The sequence below is a fragment of the Stegastes partitus genome, unplaced genomic scaffold (genome assembly GCF_000690725.1).
Source record: "Stegastes partitus isolate 25-593 unplaced genomic scaffold, Stegastes_partitus-1.0.2 Scaffold1805, whole genome shotgun sequence".
Classification (NCBI taxonomy): Eukaryota; Metazoa; Chordata; class Actinopteri; family Pomacentridae; genus Stegastes; species Stegastes partitus.
Genome location: NW_007579536.1, coordinates 109608 through 125779, shown reverse-complemented (window position 1 = coordinate 125779; position 16172 = coordinate 109608). Strand labels below are relative to the sequence as shown.

Sequence of the window (16172 nt, the reverse complement as noted above, 5' to 3'; positions counted from 1 at the left end):
TGTGTGTGGATGTAGATGCAGAGAGAGTTACAGTACAGTTCACTGTCTCTCTGCTGAGTTTAAGCAGCTTTAGTGGAACAAAAAAAAGTTACTAATGGAGGAAAATTTCCACAGAAAATCAGCCCTAAGTGTCAGTAGCCATCTCGGGTGTTGTTGTTAAATATTTGTGCTCTGTAGAATATTTTTTTTTCTTTAATTTTTGTAAAGAAGAAGCAGCATAAAAAAAAACAACAGGCTTAGTCTTAAGCTGAGATCAACTATGGTTGAGGTCACTGTGTGCTGTAAATATACAGAGTGTATGAGTGTGAATGAGTGTGTCCGTCCGTCTCTTTTCCCGGCTACAGAATAGAGCTTATTTCCATCTTGTAGCCTCCATCAGACTGTAAATGGCCAGTACAGGCACAGTTTACCCTCCTCCTCTTACAGCACCACTACAAGTCTCCAGCTGTCAGATCGCTGCCGCTACTAAGTCGCCCATCCCGAACAGAACCAGCTAACAGAATAAAGGAGAACAGTGTGTGTCTCTATGCTGCTGCATGCACAAAACAAACACATGCAGCTTCACAATCTACCGTACCTCTAACTGCATATGAAGATGACATATACAAGTTTTACAAAAAATGAAAGGAAAAAACAAACTGCATTATTAAATTATGTGGAACAAATTAACAACCCACCCACCCGCACACACTAACATACACACATTTCTTTTGGATGATGACCCAATTTTTTCTTTCCTTTCGTGTTTTTTTTTTTTTTGTTTTTTTGTTTTCTTCGTTTATCTAGAGACAACACACAGATAGATAGAAGAGGTTAGGATAGATATAATAAGCCCTTACAATATGTAAAGGTCTCCAGCGAATGGGATCTCCCCCACAGAGGACTGTGGGAAAGTGGGGCGAGGATGGAGGAGAAGGGAGGAAAAGGGAGGAAGAGAAGGAGGAGACGGTGGGGCGGTGCCCGGTGGCGCTGACAGAGCGTGGTGCTGTCTATGCGCTGGGGTTGGGGTTGTTGTGTGTGTTGGTGGAGCCGTTGCTTCCCTGGATGGTGAGGCTGATCTCATCCTTCCTCTCCTTCTCCTTCTCCTTCTCTTCCTCCTTCTGCTCTTCCTTCAGCTCCTCCTTCTCCTTTAGGGGACGGGCCTCCACAGTGTCTTCAGAGGCCATGGGGGCGTAGCGGCCTGTCCGGTGCTCCTGCAGGGCAGGGCCCCACTTTGGATGCGATCGGCATGCGTACTTCAACCTCTGAGACGGGAAGAGACAGAGGGACAGAAGCAGAAACTTCAGGACGAGTCATTTCAACAGGTTCAAACATGAGAATAACAGAAAGAAACACGTGAATTCTTTAAATGACATTTGAAATGCTTTACATTTCTTAAACTAAAATGCTCACAATGTTTTTACTCCTTCACTTTATCTGGCATTTCAACAGCTGTCATTACATATTCCTCAAATGACATCTTAACCCTCAGAATCTTCAGCACTTTTTCTGTGTTTTCTTCTTCCTGTTTATTCTTAACTGTCGGCTCATTTTTCACTGTATGTAATGCTGAGATGTAAACAACACAACTTCTGGTAAAAGTACAGAGAAGTAACCAAAGTATTGTGTCATAAATCACAAAAACAGAAAATAGAAAAGTTTAATTTCTTTATCTATTTAGTGGAAGAAAAAACTGTACAACATTTTTCCCAGTGTCCCCGGGTGTTACTTCAACGTCACTACTGACATTTGTAAATAGTTTCCATCCTTGTTCCCTCTCTGCTCTGTGTAAACACAGCCTGAAGTTCAACCCAGTGCAGGAGAACAGTCATGTTTTGTCATGTGTCTGGCAGAAATGGCCGTGAGAAAGTTTAAAATCAGATGATTCTTTCTGTTTATACAGTTAAAAGCTCTAAATCATGTGTAAATTAGTTGTTTTTTGGTGCCTGTGGTCTCTCTGATTGGTGGAAACTTATCAATTACTCGCTTCATGCTGTGATTGGCCAGCTGAGAATGTAAGCGGAGCAAGTTAGATTTCTGCTGGATCAGACAGCATATCTCATAAGTCACACAGTTAATTTTCGTCACCATCCAGGAAACCACCAGACTCCATTTAAATAAATAGTTATTTTACCTTACAGAAAACAAGAGCTACTGGTCTGTCGTTGCCTCCACTGATCAGTTTACTTGTGTTATTGTGTCACTTTGGTGCTTCAACATGCTAATAAGGATCTGAACTAATGTGTTAAAACACCAAAGATACACAATTACAGATCTGAAACTCCTGTGTTCTGTGAATTAAAATGAATGTTTTTGTTAAGGGAGTCTGGCGGCTGTAAAGAGAGCGTGTGTGACGCCACAGAAACACAATTAAATATATTCTAAACATCGTGTACACTTTCACTGATATGCATTTTTTTTTTTTTTTTTTTTTTTTAAACTGGTGGTTAAAATTCTTTTCTGCTGCTGCTCCCATCCACAGCAGTACACTGCTTGGCTTCCATGCTGGTCCTCCTGTCTGCTTCTTCAAACTAGCGGCCGGCTGTCTGTCATCTATTGTCGGTAATACCGCTGACTGCAGGTAATCACTGCTGACAACCCCACTTCAAAGAAACCACACCAGCCCTTCACTAACCAGTTCTGAGAGTCCACAATGCGGCGCTTGCATTTCATCTGGCAGTTCAAGTGCTCTAAGCATCAGTTCACAGTAATTTCTACCATTACAACTAATTTAAAATAATCTAAAATACTTGAAGTGATATGTAGACGTTGGTCCTGGTTCAGACATCAGCTGACAGTTCAACTGCTGTTAGAACTTAAACACAGGAATGCAAACTGGTAGTTCAATCATCTGAAGGACTTCAAACACATTTTTATCTGCTGTCAGCAAATGTCCTCCAGCTGATACACGCTTCAGAGCTTCTCTAAACTCTGTTGATGTTAAAGCTTTGATTAACTTAATTGTTGGCATCCAAGAGTTGCACTTGATATTAACATGTTTACGTACTGACCTTATTTTAATGCGTGTTCCTCAGAGACATGTTCAGCCTTTGTAGCTGTAGCATTGTGAATTGTAGCACTTGCTGTTTATATCAGCTGTGTTTTAGAACAGAAATGCTCTAGAGGCATGTTGGGGAGGGTCGTACCTCTCTAAAGGTGGCTCCTGGGGACCTGGAGATCTTGTAGAGGGCGTAGACCGGTATGCAGACCACTGAGGACAGAGCCATGGCAAAGCCGATAGCCAAGGACCAGCCGGGATACACGTAGTCATTGTAGGTGATGGGCTTGTACTGGATCACAGTGAAGATCAGGATGAACTGCAGGGACACAAGAGTTAACAACATTTTACTCAACACTTTCCTACTTTATGTACACACACACACACACACTTGCAATGCAAAATTGAAACGATTTTCCGAACTGATTGTTGGCATCATTATCAACCAATAATCCAATAATCATTAACGAGAATGACTGGCAGAGGACATTATTTTATTCGCTAATCATTTAATTTGACCACAGAGTCATGACATCTGTGGTAACAAATAATTGGATTACATCAGCCAATGATTGTTAAAAAGCTTTCCTAAAAAAAATGAAGTGAGTTCTGGTCAGAGGTCATGAAACACCACAGAAATCGTTGTCATGGTGGCGGCTGGGGCTCAGGTGGTAGAGCGAGTCGGTCGATGATTGGTTCGATTCCGCCCTGTAATCTGTTTTATGGACGTTGTGTCCTTTGGCAAGACACTTCACCCACCTTGCCCGGTGTGAATGCATATGAATGGATTGTTTGAGGTGGTGGTCGGAGGGGCAGAATGGCAGCCACGCCTCTGTCAGTCTGCCCCAGGACAGCTGTGGCTACAATGGTAGCTACCACCACCAGAATGAATGTGTGTGAATGAATAATTGACAGTGTATCTTTGAGTGTCTAGAAAAGCTTTATATAAATCTGATCAATTATTATTATTATGGTGGCCCATTGATAGCTACAGCACCATAATGCTCCCTGCTTGCCAATGCGAACTGTCAAAGTCTGAGCGACTACGTCCTCAGGTTGCTACAGGATCAAACAGTAAGAGCCTCCACCTGGTGGAAAAATCAGGTACTACAGCTCATCTACAATTCTGCAAAGATGTCTTTTTTTTCGTCTTTTGCTTCAGTTGTTGATATATTTTTAATCTGTTATGTATTATGTATGCATAAAAGGAAAAAAAAACATAAGATCCAGTGTATTTTACTCAACAATTTCTTAAACAAATAGGTAAAACACACAATGATACACAACAGAAGAAAGTCATCTCAGTCCAGGTGAAATCAGCATCGACAGCAGCACTCCAAATCGTTTTTATTTAAAAGTTGCAGATAATTAGGATCATAAATCCTCCCAATCCAACAGCAGAGAGTTTAGTCACAGTTCTAGCAGAGGCCCTGGAGGGCAGAGCATTAGTCTGTGTAGTGAAATGAAAAGGGGAACAAAAGTGCCTGAAATCTGACCAGTAATCCACAACAATGAATTTCTTGGTTGGCTCAGCAGCTTAGTGGACTAATACGCCTGCTTGGGAAATACCATTGATAGCAGCTGCATGTGTCCGTTTCCCAGTCAGAAAGATTTGCTTTTAGAGGTTTATACAGGAAACAAAGCCAACAGTAGCCAAACAGATTAGCACTGATGGCAGCTCAAATGTAGGTCAGGTCCCTAACAATGTGTCAGCAACACAGGAAAGTTGAGAACCGTCCACTCAACATCCTCCTTCAATTTACTGAACCAATAAAATCCGTCTTCAGTTTTTCAGGAGAAAACACTTTCAATGATGACGACAGATTCAATCACTAGAATTGGTCCCAGATCAGCAGGTGTGTTCACTTACAGAGATAATGACGGGGGAGATGAATCTCCAGCAGACTTTGAAGAAGAGAGGAGGAGGGAAGCCCAACATCATCTCGACATCTTTGAAGTAGTTCCTGTGACCTGCAACGGAACAAAGTGTTAGAATCTATGGTCAAAATCTAGGTTTTCTGCATTTAATCCAAACTGAAGATGATCATGATTTAATGACATGGTTCCACATGTTTGTTCAAAACCCGACAGTGTTCCAAATAACTTGTCAGTCTTAAAAGGTAAACGCTCAGTGGGGCTGAGGTCAGGTGACTGTGGAGGGAAGTCCATGACAGTCAGCTCTTCCTGGGACTCTTCCAGTTAAAGCTCTGAGGTGTGTTTGGGTTCATTATCCTGCTGCAGTGTGAATTCTTCTCCATAAAGATGTAAACCAGATAAACTGCTGCTTCTCCTTAGTCAATGTGGAGTCCTTTCAGTGCAACTCTAAAGGTGCAAAACATGCTCAGACTTCTTTATTTTAAATGTCAGGACGGCTTCTATTTTTAAATATTTCTCAATCCTCAGAGGTTTATATGTGACAGATGTTCAATGTGCCTCCACACATGCACTTGTTGCATCTTGTGTCAGCTATGTCACAACTGGAGGTGTACTATAAATATTTAAAAAAGATAACCTGTGCGTGATATAGACATAAAACGTACAGTATAATAGGTTCCTAGACATGGACTAACATCTGATCACATTATCGGATATTCCTTTATATTTAACCGACTGATTATCTAGAAGCTAACGGCCAGCAGCACTCACAGGCAGCAGGCTGATGTGAACAGCTTTTAACATTCAGAGCTGCAGAAATCATAGCCTTGGGTCGACCTGTTCAGCCTGCCTTTGGTAGAAAAAAAATCAGTATTTCTGCCTCCTGTACAATGAAATTTCCTTTCCTTCCATTATTGTTTAATGTGGCTGTACAACGGTGAGCTCACAATGAAGCTCATATTCTTTTGATTCAAAGAAGGTAAACCTTCCATGAAACAACTGTAAAATGAAAGTACTGACAAGATAAGGAAAACTCTCGTCCTCCTTTAATGACCTTATTTTTTATTCTTTACACGTCTGCAGCTCTGTTTTTTTTTTTTCTCTCGCTTCAGTCAGACAGACTGATATTTACCACTGATGTTTTGCTGACTGCCGAATCTCTCAGTGGAATCGTTAAGTTGATAAGATAAGAAAAGTAGCCAGAAATAAAAACCCCAAACTGTCTTTGTAGAGCAGCGTGTTCAGTCGATTTCCTTCCTTACCATAAATATACATGATGCAGATGCACATGATGCAAGAGATGATGACCAAAGAGAAGCTAGCAGCGTAGTTGTCCATCAGCAGCAGCCAATAGATTCCTGCCTGCACACAAAAACAGGGAACGAGTGAAAAACCAGCTGAAGACAGGTTCAAAGACATGCTCGACAACATGTCTGGGATTTACCTGTGTTGTAAGTGGCACTCCCAGTAGGAAACCGACTATGGCTACTGACAACGTGACTACAGTCTTGTTCCTGATGATCCAGTCTGTGCCGATCTCGTCCACAATGGCCGTCACCAGGGTCTCAAGCAGGCAGAACTAAGAGAACGGAGAGGAAAGGTTTAGGATTCAAATGAGAGATGAGACTGGACATAATGAGAACAGTCCAAGAGGAGTCATGTGATTTTTGGTTCTACCATTGTTCCTCTGAAGCATAATTAAAGCAGAATAACATCACTTAAAGTACAAAGTCTAATAGATTAGTAAAAAAATAGTTCTTCTTCTGCTTCAAATATCCAATATATTTGTATTCCTTTTAGCATAATTCAAATATAAATACTTTACTACAACATACATACTTATCCACTGTGTAAAATGGACCAAAAGTCTTCCTCTCATTTACAGCCATTCTGAAGTCTTTGTTAAACCACCCTGCTCACACGTTGTTGTCGTCTTCCTGGCTATATGTTTGCCATCCTATCTTAGCATGAACACAATCAGTAAATTCATTTCACTCAAAACTACAAATGTCAACCTCATGGTGGCGCTAGAGGAAAACTCAGAGGATCACCAGTGTCAGTGCACAGACACGGCACAACACTTTGACCATTCACAACATCTGCGGATCCAGATCGGCTCTAATCCGGAGTTCCTGAGGCACGCGGGTCAACTCAGGTCTCACTCTAAGGCGTTCACTTGGCCCATTTATAGCATCAGCGTGGAGGTTTGGGCAACAAACACAGCATTCAGTTCTATTCAAGATGACCTTTGTTCATCATTTTTCAGACGAATTGATAGCAGGAAGGTAAACTGGAAATCAAAATGCTCCAGTCACAAACATGAGAACACACAATTTATGCAGTGCGTCTGTAAGCTCTATTTGCACAGTACAAGTATCACCTGGAGACCTCTAGTAATTTGTAATAATTGCTTCATCCTGTGCAAATTTGTCATGTCCATTAATTTGTAACATTTACAACTACAAATGCCCTACCAGATTTCAGATCAAAATGTTTTTTATCTCTAATTTCTGCCTCTTTCCTGTTCGACTTTCTCATAGACTGCCCTACAACTTCATGATCCTCCTGTTCCAAAGCATAGAGACACATTAGTCACCTGAGTCCCCAGTCCCAGAAGGATGAGCATGAAGAAGAACAGCAGCGACCAGAGCGGCGAGATGGGGAGCAGAGTGAGGGCTTCTGGGTAGGCCACAAAGGCCAGTCCTGGGCCGTGGTCGGCCACCTCAGACACGGGGACGTTCAGGTGGTGCGCCATGAAGCCCAGGATGGAGAAAATGACAAAACCGGCGTACACGCTGGTCGCACAGTTGGTTATACTGATGATGATGCTGTCTCTGTACGTAGAAAAGAGAAGAACAAACGTGTTGCTGATTCATTAAACCGCGAGACAACAAAATAAGCGGCATTTACAATATGAAACCAAATACATCACTAGAAACACATCATGTCTTTTTGCTACCATGATTAACTGCATACATGTAAAATGACAGGACAGTTTTTACATTTATGAACTGGTGAAGTGTGGTCCTGGTACTTCATCCACTCATACCAGCAATAAAATGTACTTCAATTTCTATGTCTCAAGTTCAACTATGACTGAACGTGTCTACAGTTTGTAAATCTATGAAATAAATGTTGACCATATCATCCAAGTGAGGCAGAACTTTGGTGTCAAGTCCAGGGAAAGTGGAACGAAGCTCTTTTTCTATTTAAAGTACTAATGTGGTTTAGAACCACAGATATAGCTACAGTTTGTTTGGACTCTCAGAAAATACACAACCTGTGCAAGCCAACATTTCATAAAATAGAAAATGAAACGTAAAAAATAGCTTTGTTAGTATAAGACCGCTGTTTCAAGTTTCCTGCTGCAGAGAATCAGAGAAGCTTCAGCTTATGATCTTTAACTCTGTCTCTGATTCAAGTTGCTGAAATGTGAGTCTGTTCGCAGTATTTTTCTGCTTTGGACTCTTGTTGTCCTTATTCTGACAGCTGACTGGTTTCAGACTGCTGGAAGATGCTCGCAGAACCTCTTTTCATCTTTACTCTCTCTGACTCAGACTTGGACTTTGTTCGGATTTAACAAGGGAATCGTGCGGTTACACAGCGCTTTGTTTCCTCACATTTCCTGTTAGGGTTATCACAGAGGTTGTCTTTGATGACTTTGATGCCAGTCCGTTTCTCACCCGTGAGGCTCCTGCTCTCTCCTGCACTTTGCACATCTGCATGTGCACCAATCGGAGGTGTAACAGCAGAGCAGAGAGCGTCTCCACAGGGACAGAGCTGCAGAACACAAGCTGATTAGGGTCGCCGTGCAGCTGTCTGCACAGATAGGACAACCTCAAGCTCCTGGCAGAGGAACAAATTATATCTTCAGCCTTTTCCCCTTGCCCCCTCCAAACCCCCCTGACGCCGTCATCCTGTCGGCATGTGTGGACAAGTAAGAATAAATGACATCTTTTCCTCTCTTTATCTCCTTCTCGGTCCCCTTTCCTCCATCTTAACCTTCTCCTCGGCTTCTTGCTCGCTCCATCAGCCTTTTAACACACGTCCAGAAAGGCATTATCTCTGTGACTCCTCCTGTCCAACCTTATCTCACCTTCTCCTCCTTCTCTTTTAAGACCTATAGCCTTGAAGTTGGCTCCTGACTATTTTACTCTGCTCCTCTCACTTTCTCCATCACTCCTTCACCTTTCTTTGTGCCCTCTTAAGGACGTTAGTTATTGACAATGACATCAGTGAGCACTCTGAGGACTTTGGCCACAGTAGCCACGATTTTAAAAAAAAATGTACCACATATAAAATTTTAAATTGCTTTTTTCTCTTGTTGTAAGAGTTTCACCTCATAGTGTCGGGATATGTGCATTTTTTTTCTAACCAGGACTTCAATATCCTTTAAATATGGCACAACAGCCAGCCACCCATTAGCTTGACTTGTCACAGATAATAAAAGCAGGGAGAAGCAGCCACCCTGGTAATAAAATATGCCTGCCAGAACCTCTACATCTCACTAGAAGGGCTGTCACAACATCAGATTTTCACTACATGATTCTTCTCCTGGCCTAAAAGATTAATCCGTTTGCTATACCCCTATATCGAGTGGAGGGCTATGGGAAGGTTGGAGGTTACCTCAGCTGACAGAAAACAAGACTGACATCACAACAGAAAGACAGACAACGGTGAACACGCACTGTCACACCTACAGCCAGTTTACAACCATCAATCAACCTAATATGCATGTTTTTGGACTGTGGAAGGAAGGTGGAAAACCACACAGGCACTTGGAGTTCAAACTCTTCTAAGAAAGGTCCCAGCTGACCATCAGGTTTGAACCCAGGGCCTTCTGCCTGTGACGGGACAGTAATACACCTTCATCCATGACAACAATATTATGGCGATATTTTAAAGCCTTTTTAAGTCTCTGCTAGTTGTGTGGGAGTGATTTAGTCCTAACATGACACCCATGAAGCCACAACTTGTTGGTCCCCCAGTATTTGTAAGTGGGGTTTAGAGGTTCTGGTAGGTGGATTTTAGTACCTTTAGACAGGGTACTAACCCAGCTCGCTGGTTGACCTTTTCTAGTCTTAATACGAAGCTCAACTAATGGCCCCATTGCTCCAGCTGCATATATAAGGCATTGGGTACCATATCTTGTTAAGACTGGCAATTTAGCCATTTCTGGGTTCAAACGCTTCTTCAGATTCCAAAAGCAAACAAACAGTGAGGCCCCCCTGAGGGTTAAAATGGTCTAAATGCTTTCAGATGCTTTTGAGTTACTAGTGTGATTATTCTATGGGGTGGTATCAAGAGGAAAGTCCAAGCATCAGTAAAAACAAGGGATTTAAGAGGATGACGGCAGTTGGGAGTTAGCAGTTAGCTAGTTGGAATGTAAAGATGACATGTCATGTTCTGGCTGAGGTTTTCCTCCAAAAAGAAAAAATATATATAAACGTTCAGAACAGATGCAACTTTGGTGATAAAGATGAAAACGTATGAAGCAATCAGGTTTTGGAGGGTTTGTGAAGTAAGGATAGTTAACACGATGACGTCCACTCCTTGGTAAGCTACTGAATGTATTATGAGGCGAAAATAAACACAGCACTGGCAGTGTCTTCTAGAAGTGTTTGGGTTAAAGTGTTTTCACTAAAGATGCACACTGAGGATCAGCACCTGCAAAAACCTGATCTGTAGAGATAGTTAGCATCATAAGATGGGATCAAAAAAGGACGGAATTGCAGCCAGACTGTCATCCACAACACAAAGTTAGGAATTAACTGATGTTGATGTGAATGATGTGAATTATTCGCAACTGAAAAATCTTATTCTAAAATTCAAATCTAAATACTAACATGTTAGTTGATCAGACATTCATATTCAATTCATCGTTTCTGACGGTTGAGCTGTCCAAGTTTTTAAGAGCTTAGTTTAAAAGTGAGCTACTAATGAATGGTCCTAATTACAGGATGTGCGGTGGCAGATTAACAATTGCCTGAGTCTTTTTGGACTCAGATCCATGCAAACAGCAAGGGACACAGCACTGCAGCATGCTGAAGAAATGAGAGCCTCAGTCAATGCAGCACAGGTTTGAACTGAGAAAGAGTATTATCAGAAAGTCCTAACAAGCCGATACTTGAAGGCATAGTTTGCTTTGTGTTTATCTATAGTCTGGGAGTACCGACCTGAAACAGTTGTTGTGGAACTTGTTATAAGAAGCCATGGTAATGAGACCACCCCAGGCACAACCCAGGGAGTAGAAGATTTGTGAGGCAGCGTCTCCCCACACCTACAAAACAAACCCACAGAGAGTCAGAAGTAGCACAAAGACGGAAAAAAAAAGAATCTATTTCCAGTTTATCTCCTCATCTTTCTGCTAATATAAGTGCGTACCTTTGCATCGAGGACCTTCTGCCACTGTGGAGTCAGGTAGTACTTGATGCCGTTGATGGCTCCATCCAGGGTGATGCCACGGATGAACAGGATGGTCAAAACAACGTACGGGAATGTGGCTGTGAAGTACACCACCTGGACCACACATGCAGGTGGAATGAGTCAGTCACAAGAGAAACATGGTCAAATCTGGGTGTATGAGGATCGATGTGTGTGTGTGTGTGTGTGTGAGGCTGACCTTTCCAGAGGATTTAACACCCCTGATGAGACAGAGAAAGACGACTACCCAGGAAACAGCCAGGCAGCCCAGAATAGGGAGACGGACCTCGCCGAAGTTCCCAATATCATCAGAGATGTTCAACACATAGTGTCTGAGAGAGACAGAAAGAAAAACAATTTCAATATTTTACATTTACAGCTGTGGCTGAAGTTGTTTTTCTTCTTCAAGAGAAGAAAACTTGCAGCTTTACACTTTTACAACTCAGCAAACAGCCGGTTCTTCAGCAGATAGAAGATAGACTACGTTTTGAAGGGCATCTAAACTTTGAACCTGTCAAAATGCAGTGATTACTTACAGGAACAACAAAACAAATCCACTTCTTCTTTGTAGCATTATTACTCTGCAGTATTATAATTGGTACCTGTAACAGGTATTTTGAATGTGTCCTACTGAGAGGAGACCACAGTAAAGATTACAGGGATTATGTATCCCTTCTGGTCTGGGAACACCAGAAGGAAAACACCATCTGGAAAAATATGGTCTGCACACTAGTATAGAGAACATTTATTACAACCTTAAGGTAACATTTTGTGCATAAATGCTCTTCTTCAGACAAAGAAACGCTGCCTGCAAACACAACCTAAGAGGGGTTCTCAACAATTTAATAAGCATAAGGTCTGTGTATTTTTTGCCCACTCACTGAAAGCTTCGCGTTTATTCAGAAACACTTAATTTATCATAATTTAAAATACCACATTGCTGATTTTAAAAGGCACAACTGCAGTTATACAAGCAGTGGGCTGTGATTTTCAGCTGACAGCTACACCAGTAAAGCTACTGAAAAGCAGCCAAGTAACATATTTTCATTATTCTTTCAGGTGGAATAAAACTTTACCCCATTTTCTTTAAATACATGTTCATCCTACGTCTGGCCGATTCCTGGGCGCAGCACATACATAACAAAATAAAGTAGAATACAAAAAAAAAAACATGGCTCTACAGAATATATACAGATCTCAATGGTACATCTAGACAGTGCCAAGAGCTGAATCCAAACGACTTGAAGATCACATGACTGCAGCTGTAGGGGTAACCCGTAAAAACATGCAACAGCAAGATTTAAAAACTGTGAATTATGTTGTAGACTCTTCTAATGTAAAGTAACAATCATCAGTGAACAATAGCAAAGCAATAAATACTCTGTCTTTAAATGAATACTTTAGACAAAACATTGAGCCTTGTGTATATGTTGAAGCTCATCTAAGCACTTTTTTCTGTCTTTTATTTCGTTTTTGTTATGTGCTAATAAGTATGTTGATGTCACTGGCCTGTCAGGTGACCCACCCCAGCTTGTATTTGTAGATCGTTTTTCTATATGTCAGAGGAAGAGACTCAAAATGTCTCCATGAGGCAGTAATTTAACAAATGGTCTTGGGAGCACATATACTAATGTGCTATATACTATATTTTTTCAGATGATGACTCACATACATTTTAGTCCAGCACCTAGAACTTGTGCTTTTTGTATATTTTTTTGCAATGCTTTGGGATTCCCCAGGAAGAAATGGAGGAAGTGGTGAGAGATTGGGACACTTGGACAGTGACAGTGTTGTACCTGGCTTGTAACGCTCTATTACTAACTATTAGAGTAGAAACAATCAATATATGACTTACAAAAGTGACAGTATTTATATGCATGGAACACTGATGATATTTATTCATTCATCTTTGTGTAGGTTGCATTACCTGTGCACTTTTTCACCTGCCTGGAAATGGATCACTACACTCTACTCACTTATACCTGACTTCAGCAAACTTTTTGTGCTATGATATATGAACATAAACAGAGATTGTGGAGCCACTGGCATGCTTGTCTGATCATCTTATCACTCCGTGGACCCCTGCGAGCTGTGTCCCTCACAAAGTCTACATTGAACTGAATGAAACGCCGTCACCGACCTGACACCTGATCTTTACACCGAGTGTTGAGGATGCACCATAAACAGAGATCAAACAGTAATATGGGAAACCTTCTTTCTTCTGATGACGCCGTTTTACGCCGCTCAGATGCTGCTGCTGCTCTTCCTGTCTAATCTAATCCAAATATTTGAATGTTTTCTGCAAACACGAGGCCTGTTTGAGTCACGCTTATCTTACAGGTGCAAGTCAATTTTGACCTCTGTGTCAAGTGCGATAAGCCTACAGAACTGAGTCCAAAGAGTTTGCTTGTGTAACTTGGCAAAAACAAAGTGTATTACAAAACCAATGCTTGTCTAAGCAAATTTTAGTGATTTATTTTTTAAGATGCTTCTAACAGAGATGTCACACATTTAGAGATAGAGACAGATCATTGTTTACATTTTCCTGTCATTTTACATTTGAAATCGAGCGGCATCTATCAGGAAGTGGCACTAAAGCAGCCCAGTGTTTGCCTTCATAAACCCATCAGCAATGAGATTATCAATGTCCTCGCTTACTGATGAACAAGAACTGTATAAGCAGTCAGAATCTACTTCCAGGTCTTACTTCCAGTACTCCTCGCTGGGGCTGGTCCTCTTGGTGCGGTTGACCACCTCGGTGACCCCCGCCACCAGGCTGGTGGTGGCGTTGGCCAGGCTGCCGTTGAGCTGATGGCCGGTGCCGACCACCCCGCTGCAGTCCGGCGTGTTCCAGGGGTTGTTGCAGTAGGTCCATGGCAGCAGGTTCGTCATGGACAGGAAGAAGTAGTAGAAGGCGATGCAGATGACCACGTTGTAATAGATCCCAATGTAGGTGGACACCACCATCATGCCGTAGCCCACGCCTGAAGGGAGGAGAGGACAGGGTGGAAGAAAGAAACAGAAGGAGAACATCAGACAGGAAGCATGTGTGAGAAAAAAGCTGAAGTTGCCTTCTGTCTGTTTTGGACTGGAGACTCTACATATATAGTACCATCACTTCAGACTAAAAACGACATCTTAAAGCTGGAGTAAGCAGCCTTTTCTTATCATCACTGGGTAAAAAATACACAGTACAGGTTCAGTATATTGTAACTGAAGCAACCTAAGAGGTAAAGGGACTTCTGCACCTCATCTTGGCTCAGTTTTTAGGCTTTAGAAAATGTACCCCAAGATGTGAGACTCCAGCCAATCAGATAGTACAAAAAGCAACAGCAGGCAGTGTGTTGGTGCAAAGGGATAAACAGAGGGGCTTTTACTCAGGACAGCAGGGTGTGAGCGATTGTGTCAAGTCAAAAGTTCAAGCTGACTTTTGGATGAACTGTTTGAAGTGCTCATCTGCTTGGAGGGGCTTTGGATGGAGAGGGCAGTGTTCTATTTCCAAATTCTACTTTTTCTTCCCCCCCCCAGATTTCTGCCTGCAGCTTTAACCCTCTGAACCCCAGGAGGTTTGAAAGGCATGTTCTCTTTTTATAAAAATCACACAATCTGAAACGTAAAGAACAGAAAGGATTATTCTGTATTTTCAACTTTGTGACGAACCTTCAAGGACTCGTGCTGTTTCACTGAAACATAACCAAATCTAGGCTTAAAATCATCATATTTAATCAAAATCATGTTGTTCTAAATGTCACAGTATAAAATAAATAAGTAAATAAATAAAATTTGCACCATATTTGTTCAATAAAACAACAACAACAAAGAAACAAAGTTAATTTTGTGCTCTTTACTGCAACTGTGAAGCCATTAGTGACTCAGCTGCGATGAACATTGTCACAAATAAGGACATAAATTAAAAATATAAGTAGTAAAATATAGCATGTAAAGTCAAGTCTTTTCCATGTTAATAACACCTTTGGGTATCTGGAAAAATGTACGTATTGATTCCAGGTTTTTCCAATCTTTGCCAAAAAAAAGAAAAAAAAAATGGAATCATCTTTTGTTTCTTTTCATGATGTATTTCATCAAAATGGCGCCATCCTGCATATAAGACATGTCTGAGTTCTGTCTACTGCTGTACATGGTTGTGTCTACGGAGGTTCAGGAGTTTTATATTGTAGTAAATGAATTAGCCCACAGTGTGTAAAAGTGTGACAGAAGGTTGGTCAAAACAAAATATGTGTATGCACACACACATATACCACCGACCTTTGAACATGGGGCTGATCTTCCAAACTCCCAGACACCCCAGACTGGCAAACTGACCGAAGGAAAGCTCGAGGAAGAAGAGAGGAATGCCGCAGAACACCAACATGATGAAGTATGGTAGCATGAAGGCACCTGGAGGAGAGAAGAAAAGCGAGCACTTAGAAACTATCTGGTATAGGAACATCAAAACCGTGATTAGACGATACAATGGAGCGTGAAAATATAGTCGAACTAAGGAAAAGTCTGCTTACGTTTTGTTACTGGTGAAGTCTAATAGCAAGAAGTGCTATTAGTAAAAGAAAATAGAAGCTATGATGCAAAAAAATTTAATTTCAATCCAAGCATGATATATGCAGACATGCCTTGTTCACAGACACTTACAGACGAAGGAATCAGACATATTCTATAAGCTAGAAGTATGATCGCTAACTATGTTTCATATCAGTGCAAAAAAACCACACATATAGTCATGAGTTATAATATAGAACTGAACAAAATGCCACATTAAGTGTAACGCTTGTGTAATAACAATAAATGTATCCCGACCCTAATGGCTATTACTACATAAAACGGACCCGCGTCACGGGCTCTAAAGAAATATATAAAATAATAAAGGACTCTGGAAAAAAAA

The 16172-nt window shown here is 41.4% G+C and overlaps 1 protein-coding gene across 1 annotated transcript in view; it reads right to left on the bottom strand.

The window, feature by feature from the left end:
• Positions 1 to 989: 989 nt before the first annotated feature.
• slc6a9 (solute carrier family 6 member 9) overlaps positions 990 to 16172 on the bottom strand; it is a 65189-nt gene continuing 50006 nt past the window's right edge. The window contains exons 3-13 of the mRNA XM_008302388.1: positions 15542 to 15673; positions 13983 to 14259; positions 11475 to 11607; positions 11237 to 11371; positions 11029 to 11132; positions 7449 to 7686; positions 6297 to 6431; positions 6115 to 6214; positions 4848 to 4948; positions 3126 to 3296; positions 990 to 1244 (exon numbers count right to left, since the gene is read on the bottom strand). Coding sequence (XP_008300610.1) covers positions 990 to 1244; positions 3126 to 3296; positions 4848 to 4948; positions 6115 to 6214; positions 6297 to 6431; positions 7449 to 7686; positions 11029 to 11132; positions 11237 to 11371; positions 11475 to 11607; positions 13983 to 14259; positions 15542 to 15673 — 1781 coding nt within the window. The remainder of the gene's footprint in view (positions 1245 to 3125; positions 3297 to 4847; positions 4949 to 6114; positions 6215 to 6296; positions 6432 to 7448; positions 7687 to 11028; positions 11133 to 11236; positions 11372 to 11474; positions 11608 to 13982; positions 14260 to 15541; positions 15674 to 16172) is intronic.